Source organism: Cinclus cinclus, chromosome 4, assembly GCF_963662255.1.
Source record: "Cinclus cinclus chromosome 4, bCinCin1.1, whole genome shotgun sequence".
Lineage (NCBI taxonomy): Eukaryota > Metazoa > Chordata > Aves > Passeriformes > Cinclidae > Cinclus > Cinclus cinclus.
In genome coordinates, this window is record NC_085049.1 from 28464587 (window position 1) to 28477819 (window position 13233).

The following is a 13233-nucleotide window of genomic DNA, read 5'->3' on the forward strand; positions in this document are numbered from 1 at the left end:
GCAGCACCTCATCTCTTACTTGGTTTGCTCTTTCCCTCTGCCTCCGTCGCATCCCATACCCCATCCTCCTCTCAGAGAAAACCCTCTGCCCACCTGTCCCAGGGGTTTTGATTCTCTCCTTGTTCCTGTCACATCTAAAATTATTTTTATGAATTTTTTTTCTTCTTCTGCTTCAGACAAGAACTACGCTGAAGAAGTTGGCTGTGTCCCCAAAATGGACCAACTATGGTCTCCGGATATTTGGTTACCTGCATCCTTTCACTGATGGTGAGGGTTCTGAGTGCCTTCACCCATGACTCTTGTCACCTTCCCCTCCCTCCCCTCCTGGTCGTGAACCACTCACCCTGGAAAGCAAAACAGCTCCCTCACATGGATGGTGTGTGTGACTGGCCATGACCTTGGCATGGCTGGAAACACATCTGCCTCCACCCTTGTAGGGTGGAAAGGAAAAGCCCAGGAGAAAGCAGATGGGAGGTGCTAGATAAATAACAATGCTGTTGGAACGCACAGCCCCATGGCGTGTATGTGGGCACGAACAATCCCTGAGTTTTGCTTCCCTCCCTTGCATGGCCAGGACTGTCCATGACATCACTGATGTCCCTGCTGCTCCCCGGGTGTATGAATGCCATCTGACAGCAGCTGACATCTGTGTCCCACAGCTGCATCCCTCTGCCCCCAGCAGCCTGCTGGCACTCACCCTCTGTAATGGGCCCTGGCCTGCAGCTGCCATCCTCATCACCCCAGACAAAGAGTGAGCCTCAAGCACCTCTGTCTGCCTGTGTGGCTCCACGTGCATATTCCTCAATCCAAACACTGCATCTCACACAAGATTTTGCTCTGAAAGCAGAAGGGATGTCGGGAGGCTTTGCATAGACTATTTAGCTTTCCAGGTTAGATGTCAGGTGAAGCCAATGCAGGAGGGACAGTGAGCCAGTGACATGTATGAAGTTTATTTTCAGTCACAGAAGAGTTAAGAGAATTCAGAGAGGTTCAAAGGCAGAAAGGTGATAGTAGCAAAAGGGAAGGACGGTCTCACCAGGAAAAAGGGCAAAGACAGCATTTTAGAGGAGCAGGGTCTGTTCTGTGCACAAACTCTTACCTCAAAGCCCTACCTAATCCCTCCATCTCTCGGCAGGGGAGTTTCAGTTTGCCATTGCTGCGGATGACAATGCTGAGTTCTGGCTGAGTCCAGATGAAAATCCCTCTGGTCTCCAGCTGCTGGCCAGTGTAGGCAAGGTACAGTGCATGCTGCATGGCTTCTTCCATCCAGGCTTTGATGTTTCTGTGAGAACAGAGACCTTCCTGACTTACTGCTTCCTTGGACTAGCCAGGTTTCTTTCCCTGCCCAACTGCAGACAACACGATGCCAGATGGGATATGACTATGATACCTTAAGCCAGTTACCTCTTATACTGCTATTGGGAATCCCTTGTTCACAATAAAGGGACTTAAATCTGTCCACAGGTGATGGATTTCACAGATGACTTACCAGGAGGAATTAGAGGGAAGGAGGAGTTGAATTTTCTATTTTTATCATTGTCAGTGCAGTATCAATGGAAGAAACTCATCTTGACTAGAGCCGTCTTGTGTCTTTTCACAGACAGGGAAAGAGTGGACCGCACCAGGAGAGTTTGGGAAATTTCACAGCCAGACGTCAAACATGGTGAGGTAAGTGAACAAAGTCCTTCAGTCCCAGCCACCTCTGCACATGAACAGGAAATCACAAGGACAAGGTAAAAGCACTCAGGCTTGTCCTGAAGAGTTTAGCAATACAGAGAAAGGGATTACTCTGGGGTATTGCCAAAGCTTTGCTGATATACTGCAGAAATGCAACACTGAATTTTTCTTCCCTGGAGCAATCAACCACCAGCACATGCAGGCTCCCCTGTATGAACTATATCCCAAGCTTCCTGCCTTGGAACTGGCCAGGTTTCCCAGAGGCCAAAATCCAGCAGGCGATACTGAGAGGGAGTTATTCAGAATTAACTGAGAAGGGTCTGGAGTGCTGTAGGTGCACAAGTGAAGCTAGCTATCTCACTGTCAGGATCTGGATTTTCTTGGCAGCGCTAACGCTGCCTACCCTGAGAATTAGGTTGTTTCATGGGTGTGGTTGCTCTCCACTCATTGTCTGCTGACAAGCTAAGAAGTGTTCCTTAATGCTCCTGGTGACAGACACCTTGTTCTTCGCAGGTTGTCAGCGGCAGGCAGGTACTATTTTGAGGTGCTGCACAAGCAGGATGACAGAGGAACAGACCATGTGGAAGTAGCAGTGAGTCTGTGGAAATGGTGGTCCCGTATATGTGTCCCCACAGAGCTCAGGAATGATGTTTGTAAACATTTCCCTCCTTTCCCTGGCCTCAGTTCCTCATTGCATGAGATGTAGCTTATCCCTTCCAAAGCCCTTACCTACTGTGTGGGATAGTCCTGGCCATGTATCAGGACCCCTTCCTCTGCTTACTTGGGATCTGTCTGCCTTCTCTGGGTTTTTTTGCAGCTTTTTGGCTTTTCTTGGTTTGGATGTGTTCTGGGGGATCTCAGCTCATTCCCAGTCTTTTGCTGCTGGGTAAATTCGGTCCTAGTAGGGGTAGTGTGTTCCTTTTGTTCAGGTTTGGTTAACTCCATAGGTACGTCATGTCAATGTGTTTCTCTGTTCCAGTGGAGACTGAATGACCCAGAAGCAAAGTTCAAGGTCATTGACTCCCAGTATCTCTCCCTTTTTGCTAGTAAGTATCTTCATCACAAGTTTTCCCAAGCACCTCCCCATTCTTCCTGAATGTATCTGCATCCAGTGTTTCACCATGAATCATTGTCTAGCCAGGCAAATACCAGGCATACACATCGTTGGGAGAAAAAGACGGAGACAGTTCAGGAGAAGGACTTCTGGACAAGGGTGTGACTCATTATTAAACAGAGGAGAATCAGAAGTTAGATTGGAACATTATTTCAGGGAAGTCTAGAGGTAGTGAGGAAGGGCAGAGAGGAGAATCTGCATAGTTGAGAAGCATTGTAGATTGAGAGTGACACAGGATGGAGTTTGCTTGCTGAGAGCCAGGGGAAATGTGAGTCCCAAAATGTGGGAGCTGCAGGGGCATGCTGCCAGCCAGACACAACCAGGGAGAAGGGCCTGCTCTGGCACTTCAGGAGATTTCACTCTGGGTCCTGAACACAACAGGATGCACTGGCGATGCTGGGGGATGCTGCTTTCTTCTGTACCAGCCTCAGGTCTCTTTGAGTCGGTGCTGGATTGCTGCAAACACATCAGTCCAGTACCTCCTGTTTTGTAAACCCTTCTTAGCACATCAAGTGATGGTGTTATCAGTTAAGAAGCTCTTTAGTCCTGTTTACCCTTACTCAGCTTTGTCAGCATCACTTTCCTCTGCCAACATTCCCCCTTTCCATATCTACTGCTTTTGCCTTCCAACATTTCTGGGCTTTTTTCCATACCAGCCCTTTTGTGCATGGAAGACTCCCTGATGAAATCAAGACATCTCTTTGCTGTGTCGTGGATCACAACTTGCTGCTGTATTTTCTGAAACCTCCCATTTGGCTAGGACTAGGCTTTCCATCTTCATTGTTTTTTCTTCTGCTCTTTTCTTCTTACTAATTAGGGTTAGGTAGACTAGAAGACTGACTTTCCAGAAGATTCCTTCACAATTAGGTGCAGTGCTGCAGTCTCATTTTTATCTGTTGCCTTCTGCCCATAGTTTTCCCTCGTTCATATTAGCCTTTGGCTGTATCACATGAAATCCCATTCTTTCTGGGGTCCCATGTAGTTATGTAGTTCAGTACCCAAAAGTTGCACACCAGTGCCCTTGGCAGGGTATTGCTTTTCCCTCATGGATATTTTATTCAATTCCCCTAATTTTTAGAGTAAGATGCATAGAGACATGAAATCCTGTGAAAACAGCACCCAAGGAGAAACGTAACCAGTCTTGAGTTTGAGCTAACTGTTGTTCTTGGCTTACTGTGGGGATTCATTCCCTTCCTGGAGTAACATCTTCCTCAGCCACTGAAGGTCCTTCCGCAGGATCTGATCCTTTTCCAGCACAGGCAAAAGCTTTGCTCCTCAGGTTTCTCCTCCCATTCATCTTTCTTTATCTCCTTTGAAAAGAAACTTAATACTAATAGAAAAGAAACTTAATACTAATAATACAGAGGTGTCCTGTAGTTCCTGCTGGGGCATGTTCAGCACACCACTGCTGCTGTATCCAAGGCAGGAGGTAATTTTCCTCCACTACTCATCAGTGTGTGTGTTTGCTTTCAGTGAAAGCTGTCTCCCACCCCACAGCTTCTATATGTTCAGCTCTCTGGGTCAGAGCCTTTCCTTTGCCTGTGCCAGAGACAGCATTTGTGCCATGGAGGCAATGCCATTTGGAAAGGGCTGACACTGGAGAGAGGTGCTTTTTGGGACAAGGAATAAGTTAGCCCCTGCCTCCCCCTTGTGTTCTCTCTCTGGTTTCTAGACGAGACGCTTCTGAAGATGGATGAGGTTGGGCACATCCCACAGACGCTGGCCAGTCGCAGGAGCCCGGCTGCTGACAGCACCAGCAGCAGGGCACACCCAGCTGACATGCTGAAGCCTGACCCCCGGGACACTCTTTATGAAGGTAAGACTTGAAAAGCAGCTGAGGAAGTACCTGCAGTCTGTGCAGGAGCACAGGTGGCAAGGGTTGTCCTCCTACACTGTGGTTACACAGGCTATGCTTTTTTATTCCTGGTGCAAAAGAGAGGGGCAGCTGCAGTATCAGTCACTGCAGTATCAGTCACTGAGACAAAGCACAGACTAAAGCCAGCTCCCTGTTCTTGTTATCCAGTTCACACGACATCCCCAAGCATATTTTTGTGTAAGTGCCTTAAAGAAATATGAAGAGTTGTGCAAGAAGGTTTGCATAATCTATTTCGTGGTATTTCACATGGATAAATAGAGCCCAGGGACAGAAGTAGCTAAGCTGGTGCACGGGTTGCAGCAGGGCTCCTCCTGCAGCCCTTGCCCATGTTCCTTTTCCGCAGTGCCTCTGCTCAGCAAGTCCCGTGTGCGCCGGGCGCTGCCGGACTGCCCGTACAAGCCCAGCTACCTGGTGAATGGATTTCCTCTGCAGCGCTACCAGGGGCTCCAGTTCGTAAGTTGGGTTTCTTAGCCAGGGATACACCAGGAGGAAGAAGAGGTCCTGTTAGCCGTGGGGCCTGAGCTTGCCTTCACAGGGAACCTCACAGTGGTTGAGGGTTTCATTCTGCACGTGGTATGTGTGGATTACTAAAGCCACGGACATCTCTTCAGGGCGACTTGGCTATCTCTCTCCCAGGTCTCACTCTCTTGCAGGACTTCAGCTCACAGAGAGGTAGACAGATGCTGAGGGAGAGGGTAAAAGGCACATGCATACAGTATCCTAGCATGCTTCCTTCTGTCTTCCATTCTCACAGCCTGCTACTGGAGAGGCAAAGAGTGAGCAACTCCTGCTCCCTCTAAAACAGGCTGGTTTTCCTGCAGCTATGCTTGGGTCACCTTGTGGCTGATGTCTGGTATTTTATGAAGGTTTCACTTTGTCTTTCTCCCTTCTTCCCAGGTTCATTTGTCCTTTGTTTACCCAAATGATTACAGCCGCCTGAGCCACATGGAGAAAGACAACAAATGCTTCTACCAGGAAAACCCTTATTATTTGGAAAGGTAGCATGCTGTAAATTCGGGTTTAATAGCAGGGTGGGAAGGAGCTTGAAGGCTGGAATTGGTGTGGAATTTCATGCTCATTTCTGTAGGACTTTTTTAATTCTTAAAGATCCCCTAAGTCTTGCAAAACATTAAAGCATTTATAGTTTCTTTCGATAAGTGAAAATATGTTTAGGTCTCAAGGGCTTTTAGGTCTACCAGTGCTTTTCTTGCACTGTTAACCCAGTAGCTGAGTCAGAGCATGTTTGTTCTCTTACATCAGGGAGTGTATTCCCAGCAAGCTTGGCCTGCCAGTGGCTGGAGCCTCTTGATAGCTGTCACTATGAAAGCCAAACTATGCTCACCACCAGGCCTCCCTCTGTGGGAAGAAATGCATTTCACTCATCTGCACTGATGCCCAGATCTCAGTGGTGGCTCCACAATGGAACTGCTACTTGCATGCTCCCTACTGCAACAATCAGACACTTTGTGCAAGGACTCCCCGCCATTCAGGGGGACTTTTTTGCAGGATAAGGAGGGCCACTTTCCCAGCAAGATAGCTGATTGTGGCTTCCCTGTGCTCAGAATCTTCTTCCTTCTTCCAGGAAAGGGCAAAGTAACTTTCATCACACTTGTGTTTTGCTCTCTCTCTACAGATTTGGATTTTACAAGTACATGAAAATGGATCGGCCAGAGAAGAGCCTGGACTCTGGAGAAAAGACAGAGCAGCCAAGTAGGGGCCCTAATGTCAGAACCCAGAAGATCCTTTTATCTGTCACTTTTGTGTGTGGTCTTGCAGCACCAGATGAAAGAAGCTGTTGACTTTCCATAGCAAGGAAGTCTCAGCTTTTCCCTGCCAGATTGCTGTGTCTGGGAGGAGACTTCTGCTGCAACTTTTACTTCTCTTAAGGGCAGGTTGGGAGCTCACCAAACAGTGGGCTGCAGTAAACAGCATGAAAACTCTTAGGCCCACAGCTTAGCTGAGGTGCAATTCTAGCAAAACCATGGGCAGGAGTAACTCAGCCAGAGGTGTGCAGTGTGGCAACCTATGGTCACACCTGCCCTGCAGAGCTGTGGCCAGACCCACAGCTCAGGGCAAAGCCAGACAACTCCACAGCCTTTGGCAGTGGTGGTGATGGGTGCTGAGGAGGCTGGTGGCAGCAAGAGCATGGCTCCACGTGGGAGAGCATCCCTGTCTCTCTGAGCAGAAGAGACAGCACTGAGAGGAGGCAAGGAGTAGCTGCCTCCCTTCCTGGTGGGTGCCTCTTCAGGGCAGGGAAGGCAGAATTGTAACCTTGATTCATTCAGGGAGGATGCCAGAGGTGTAACTTTGATCCATTCCACAGGGTCCCAGGAGGGGAACCTGGATGACCTGCAGTACGAGGAGCAGGACGTGGAGAGCACCAGTGCCCCCGAGAACGCTGGCACAGGGAGGGCAGGGCCAGCAGGCAAGGCTCCCAGCAGCGTGGTGGGCAGTGACAGTATTCGTGACTACTATTCCCTCAGGGAGCGCCGCCGGCTCCTCTCGGTGATGGGTGACAATGCAGGAGAGGAGATACGGAGGAGGAGGATGAAAAGGTCTGGTGTCAAATCAGCCATGCTGGCCTCTACCAACCAAAGCCTCAGACTGACCAGCCTAGAGGGAAACCCAGTAACGAAGAGACCCCGTTTAAAAGCTGGTGTCAAAGACAATTCCAGGAGCCCTCCACACCATGCCAGGGCCATCCAGGGGAGAGCACCTGTCAGAAGGGCAAACCCTCCTTCTAGGACTGTGTCTCAAAGGCATCAGTCTCTTGGCCACCCCAGGGACTCAGAGGTCACCATTCCCAACGGGTTAGAACCTGGAGGAGGCCTCAGCACCACGAAGGACAGGCTGCAGCCAGCAAGCACCATGCCAGCTGGGAAAGAAGGTCCAGTCTCTGGCAAAGCTGGGAGACAGGTGGTGAGCACTGCCAGCCCTAGCCAGCAGCCCAGGCTGCCACAGTGGCTGAGCCAGGTGCAGCCCTACATTGCTGATCAGAAAGTGGCCACCAATGGGGATGTGGGTGAGGAAGAGGCACAGGTGGCCTCTCCTGTGAAGGACAAGTCTGGAGGAGCAGCAGAAGAGGAAGAGGTGGATGGGGAGCAAGAGGAGGAAGATGAGGAGGATTTTGATTATGTACCAGTGTTTGACCAGGCTGTCAACTGGGAGCAGACCTTCAGCATGAGCAATCTGGACTTCCATATGCTGCGCACAGACTGGATTGACCTGAAATGCAACACCTCAGGGAATTTGCTGCTCAGAGAAAGGGAGGCCCTGGAAGTTACACGTGCCTTCCTGAGGAAACTCAACCAGAGGAGTAAAGGGTAAGGCACAGTGAGAAAACCAAGGGGCACTGTCCCCAGAGCTGGTTTACCGTGTTGCACGGGGAATACCCGTGAGTTATGTAAGTAATTGGTATCAGGGAAGCAGGGGATGAACTAGATGTGGTAAATAAGATTTCAGGTAAGGAATTGGTGTAAAACACTGGACTTCAGGCATACTTCTTTTGCCTGAGAAATAGTACCAGTTTTTTTGCTGGTACTCATTTGTTACATGGTCTTGGTATGGTTCTTCTCAAGACTTACCATCCCTTCTGGTAAACAGACACACTTCCTCTAGCCTCCATAAGCTAAACAATGTGACTTCCGACCCTTCTGTTTGGCTGGCCTTAATTTTTATGATTTTTTACCAGGTTTTTTCCATGCAAGTTTCAGTTGGTGTTAATCTTCCTATACATAAGTGACCAGTAACCTGGATGTTTTATGGAATGGGTGTTATTAGCTTCTATTCCCTGCTGGAAGTAGGCCTAATGCTACAGATTAAGATCACATTTACTGTTTCAGGGTCACATCAGTCACAGCCAGGTGTAACTGATCAGTACACACAAGATTTTCTCAGGATTTTTAACTCCCGAGGAAGCTCTTGTTATGATCTGAAAGGGCATGACCTGGCATTTCATCCAGTTTTGTCCATTGTGAATCTACAGCTCCTGAGAGTTTTTATTGAATGATTGCTGAGTCCTACTCCATATTCTTGTTTGATAAGCTGTCATGAGCCAGTTTCAGTAGCCCAAACATAGTCCTTGTGCCAAGACCATTGTAGGTGGTGTCGAATACCCTCACTATTACCAACCCTACACAATCATTCAGACACATTTGCTATTTTCTGTGTCACCTTTATTTCATTTCTCTCGCCAAATATTTTCTCTTGGCTGGAATCCCAGGTCTAATCCCACACGCTTGTGGATTTAGGAGAGACAGGTGCTAAACATTCCCATGGTACTTTGGAAGCAGCACAGCAAAGCAGGGGGAAGCCAGGGGCAGAAAGGTTTGTGGTAGCCAGCAGGAAGGAGCCCAGCAGGGCTGGAGGAGGGAGAGGGGCTGGTGCCCAGGATGTGCCCACGCCGGCCGTGTCTCCGCAGGCGCTTCCAGCTGCAGCGCATCGTGAACGTGGAGAAGCGGCAGGACCGCGTGCGTGGCAGCCGCTACCTGCTGGAGCTGGAGCTGCTGGAGCAGGGCGAGCGTCGTGTCCGCCTCTCCGAGTACGTCTTTGCGCGGGGCTGGCAGGGCAGCGGTGGCCACGAGGACGAGAGGAGGATGAGGAACCTGGTGTGGGGCCGCCGGAGGCACCTGATGGCTGCGGCCAACGAGCCGGAGCTCTGCTGGCCCCAGGGGTTTTCCTGGAACCACCGGGCCGTGGTTCACTTCGTGGTGCCAGGTAAGAGGACCTGCCTTCCCAGGACATGGAGGGGTGGCACCCACGAGGGCAGTCCTGGACATGAGCCAGTCTCAACCATCTTACTTGGGTCACTTCCAATTCCTGTTCTCTCCTGTTAAATAACCTCAGAAATATGATAGGGCCCAAGCAGCCATGGCTTGTAAGCTCAGAGAAAACCCCGACACATGGTGGGAAAGAACCCACACTGATTCCTTGGCTCTGTGGACCAGGCCTATTTCATCAGCCTGGGCCTATTTCATCATCCCCATAAGGTTGTTGGGGTTGAAGAGGAGGTGAGAAACCTTGCCTGTTGAGAGAAAACACCACCATTGAAATCAGTTTGCTTTGATTCTCTCCCTGTTGCAATAAAACCAGTGAAAAACCAGGCACGTTGGGTACTGCAGTTCATCTCTGACATGGAAGAGCTATTCCGAGTCACCAAGGATCCTTACTTCAGCATCATCATCACAGACTACAGCAGTGATGACATGGATGTAGAGAAGGCTCTGAAAAGGTCTACTTTGCATAGGTGGGAGTACTGCTTGGTCACAAAAAGCCACTCACACACATATGCCTGCAAATAGCACACCTGACAGTCTCTGTATGTTGACCAGCCACAGCCTGCTGCAGCTGGACCAACACAGGCACTGTCCATCCAGACCTTGCACATACACAAGGCTATGTTTTTATTGTGACGTGCATACAAATACATACATAGAACAGTGTTAGAAAAGTGTAAGGCAATACCTGGTGTAGTTTTCCAGCTAAATTTATTTTATTTGTCTCTTTTTTCAATATTGCAAGAGAGAAGAGAAAGCAAGTCTTCCAGTGATGGGACAGGGGGAGGACAGAAAAGACAAGGAAGCTGTGAGAAGTGGGACAGAGAGCATGGAGACTTCTGTTTGCTGGAATGACCCTGCTCTGATCTGAAACAGCCTTGGCTGGTCGTTTCCATTATGTGCCAGGGGTTTCCAGTTCTAGTCCTAGGGCTGAGCAGGGCTAGAGCTGAGAAGAGTTTTGCTGGGCTCTGTTAAGGGGCAAGACTCAATGGACGCACTGGGACCAGGAGCAGTGCTGGGCTTGTGCACTCTCCCAGCAAAGGTTTCCTCTGCTTCAGAGGGTGCACGGGGCAAGGGCAGCTCCATGGCCCAGTGCTGGTGTGGCGCTGCCTGCGGTGCCTCCTGTGCCACTGAAATTCCCTTTCCCTTCTGACCCCCAGCTATCAGTATCTGAAGCTGACAGGGAATTTTGAACGTTCTGCTGGGCTCCAGGCAGGGATAGACCTCGTAACGGTGAGTCTGGGGGGCCTTGGGTGGGCAGGGAAGTTTGTGGTATGTATCTGGTGTTACCACTTGGGTACTGAACACGCTGGTTTTTAGGGAAGGGAATAGCCTCGCAGACCAGTTCAAATGTACCTGTGTTTCCTGTCCTTCCAGAGTAAGGGTCTCTTTATTCTGAGAAGGCTGTGGTCTGTTTGATTCTTGGTCCACCTGCTGGGACTGTCAGACAGGAGGGAAATCAGCAGTAGCAGCTTTGTGATCCTGACTCTGCCAGGTCACAGTCATGGTATTCCCACTCATCACTGAACGTCAGTGGACATTTTGCCAGCCCTTGGGATCTCAGTTTCTGATGCAGTAATGAGATTTTGACTCCCATATCTCTGCTTTCCTGCCCCTCAAGGAAGATTTACTGAAAGTCAACCTATTTTTTCCCCAACCGGTATGATTGGTTCCAGGACCCGCACAGCATTATCTTCCTGTGTGACCTCCACATCCACTTCCCAGCTGGAGTCATTGATGCAATCAGGAAACACTGCGTGGAAGGCAAGATGGCCTTTGCACCCATGGTCATGAGGCTGCACTGCGGAATGTCCCCACACTGGCCTGATGGTAAGAGGGCTCAGACTTCGGGAAATGGGGAAAGAAGAAAGTGCCTGCCTCCTCTACATTTGTTCCTCTGGCACTGTCAAGGTGTGGAGCTTGAGGTACTTCCAGGTCCACGGGGTGAGTGTGTGGTAGACATAGGATGGGGTTTAACAGCATCAGGTACCTGGAATTTGGGATGAAAAAGTAGCAGAGCCCTTTATTTGATGTTTCTCTTGGTTGTCTCCTAGGGCTTTTTGTGAATTTAAGGACCTTGGAAAAACCATCCTTTTTTCCTGCCTGTCCTTATCTCTCTTTTCTTAGGGGATGTAGCCTGTCCTGAGCAGAACTGGTAGACTGGGGGGGTCTACTAAACCAAGCCAAGTTGGAGAGAGAAAAGTGGTACAGTACAGGATTTCCTTTAGACAGAGGTGGCCATCGTGAGCCATTCAGGCACAGGGACAACTGTGGGAAGCTGTGACAGTCGAGGAATTGTGTTGCCAGTCAGGAGATATGAGAAGAGGCTCTGCTCGCAAGTTGACAGGACAGGCCATGCTGTCTGTCCACAAGCCTTTCTCATTCCCGAAGCTGGTTGGCATGGTTGGCTCTGCCTTGGTGCTGAGTTTACTCCCTGGTGTTAACATTGTGCTAAAAGTAGTCTGAGTCTCACTCCGGCATGTCTGCTGGAGCCATCAATGGTTCAAAACCCCAACAAAGCTGTGTCTGTTTTTGTGCTCTCCTCAGGCTACTGGGAGGTGAATGGGTTTGGTCTCCTGGGCATATACAAGTCTGACCTGGACAAAATTGGAGGCATGAACACAAAAGAGTTTCGGGACCGCTGGGGAGGAGAGGACTGGGAACTCCTGGACAGGTAGGCATCCGTTATCATTGTTCAAGTGCTCAGGAGGGGAAGCCCATCAGATCCTAGAGAACCAATGACCACAGGAGTGGGGATCTAAGGAGGTTGAGATGACTACTTGGACCATAACCTTGGCCAATGAGGGAGAGTCTTTGAGCATATCCCGACCTCCAACCTAGTGGGTAAGGAGACACAAAACACTACTGCAGCCGCTAGTAAGAGAAGAGCTGTTTTCTGCTGCCTTCCAGCCTCACTGCTGGTTGGTCTCATGCAGATCAGGCACTGGTGATTTTGAAGACTCTCCACTTCAAGCACTGCAGGATACAGTCTGAGTCCCTCACATTTCCCAAGTAACATTTAGCACTTGAATTTCCTTGAAGACCAACTGGTGGGGAGGCATTTAACCGTTTTGAGGTACAGTTCAAATTTCTCATGATTTTGTGATGAGGGATCTCTGCTGCACAAATCCCAGGCCTCTGGGTTTGTAGCTGTGGGGTTTGGGCCCTGTCCTGTCTTTTCTGTCAGCTGACTGCAGTCCAGTGCTGCCAACCATGTTTCCTCCTATGCTGGCATATGCAGGCACTCCTGACTCCTGCTCTCCAGGGTCCATAGGCACTCAGAAAGCATCATTACATTCCTGCTTACAAATATGGGATACCCCTGAGCTATTCTGGACTATCCAATTTGCTTGCAGTCTCTTGTCAACAGCACAACTTTAAAAATAGTTTACCTGGGGCTGAGTCCCTCAGTATCTTTATGATGAAGTTTTGCCTAAGCCTACTCTTCTTTCTGCCAGGATCTTACAGGCTGGGCTGGAAGTGGAGCGTCTCTCCCTGAGAAACTTTTTCCACTGGTTTCACTCAAAGCGGGGCATGTGGAACCGGCGCCAGCTGAAGACAGCGTAGCCTTCAGCACCAGAACTGTTCAGCAGCACTGTCCACCATCTCATGCAAATGTGCACTTTACCGGGGCACGCAGCTAAGTGCCCAAACTGTTCCTCTGCCTCCAGAGCCCTCTGATGGCATGGCAGAGCTGAGGAAGAAGTGATCAGGCTGGCGGAGCAGGAGATTCCCTTGTCACCCTCTGCATCCAGGACACGGGATCCATGTGTGGCTGGGAAGGTGTGCGG

At 49.8% G+C, this 13233-nt stretch overlaps 1 protein-coding gene across 1 annotated transcript in view; it reads left to right on the plus strand.

Annotated features, from left to right (window-relative positions):
* B4GALNT3 (beta-1,4-N-acetyl-galactosaminyltransferase 3) overlaps positions 1-13009 on the plus strand; it is a 59528-nt gene extending 46519 nt beyond the window's left edge. Inside the window, exons 5-20 of the mRNA XM_062492493.1 lie at positions 177-267; positions 1136-1236; positions 1601-1668; positions 2191-2269; positions 2657-2723; positions 4464-4607; positions 5011-5120; positions 5565-5665; positions 6301-6377; positions 6991-7990; positions 9088-9383; positions 9759-9912; positions 10603-10675; positions 11119-11272; positions 11990-12116; positions 12901-13009. Of these exons, the coding sequence (XP_062348477.1) occupies positions 177-267; positions 1136-1236; positions 1601-1668; positions 2191-2269; positions 2657-2723; positions 4464-4607; positions 5011-5120; positions 5565-5665; positions 6301-6377; positions 6991-7990; positions 9088-9383; positions 9759-9912; positions 10603-10675; positions 11119-11272; positions 11990-12116; positions 12901-13009 (2751 nt within the window). The remainder of the gene's footprint in view (positions 1-176; positions 268-1135; positions 1237-1600; positions 1669-2190; positions 2270-2656; positions 2724-4463; positions 4608-5010; positions 5121-5564; positions 5666-6300; positions 6378-6990; positions 7991-9087; positions 9384-9758; positions 9913-10602; positions 10676-11118; positions 11273-11989; positions 12117-12900) is intronic.
* Positions 13010-13233: the final 224 nt, after the last annotated feature.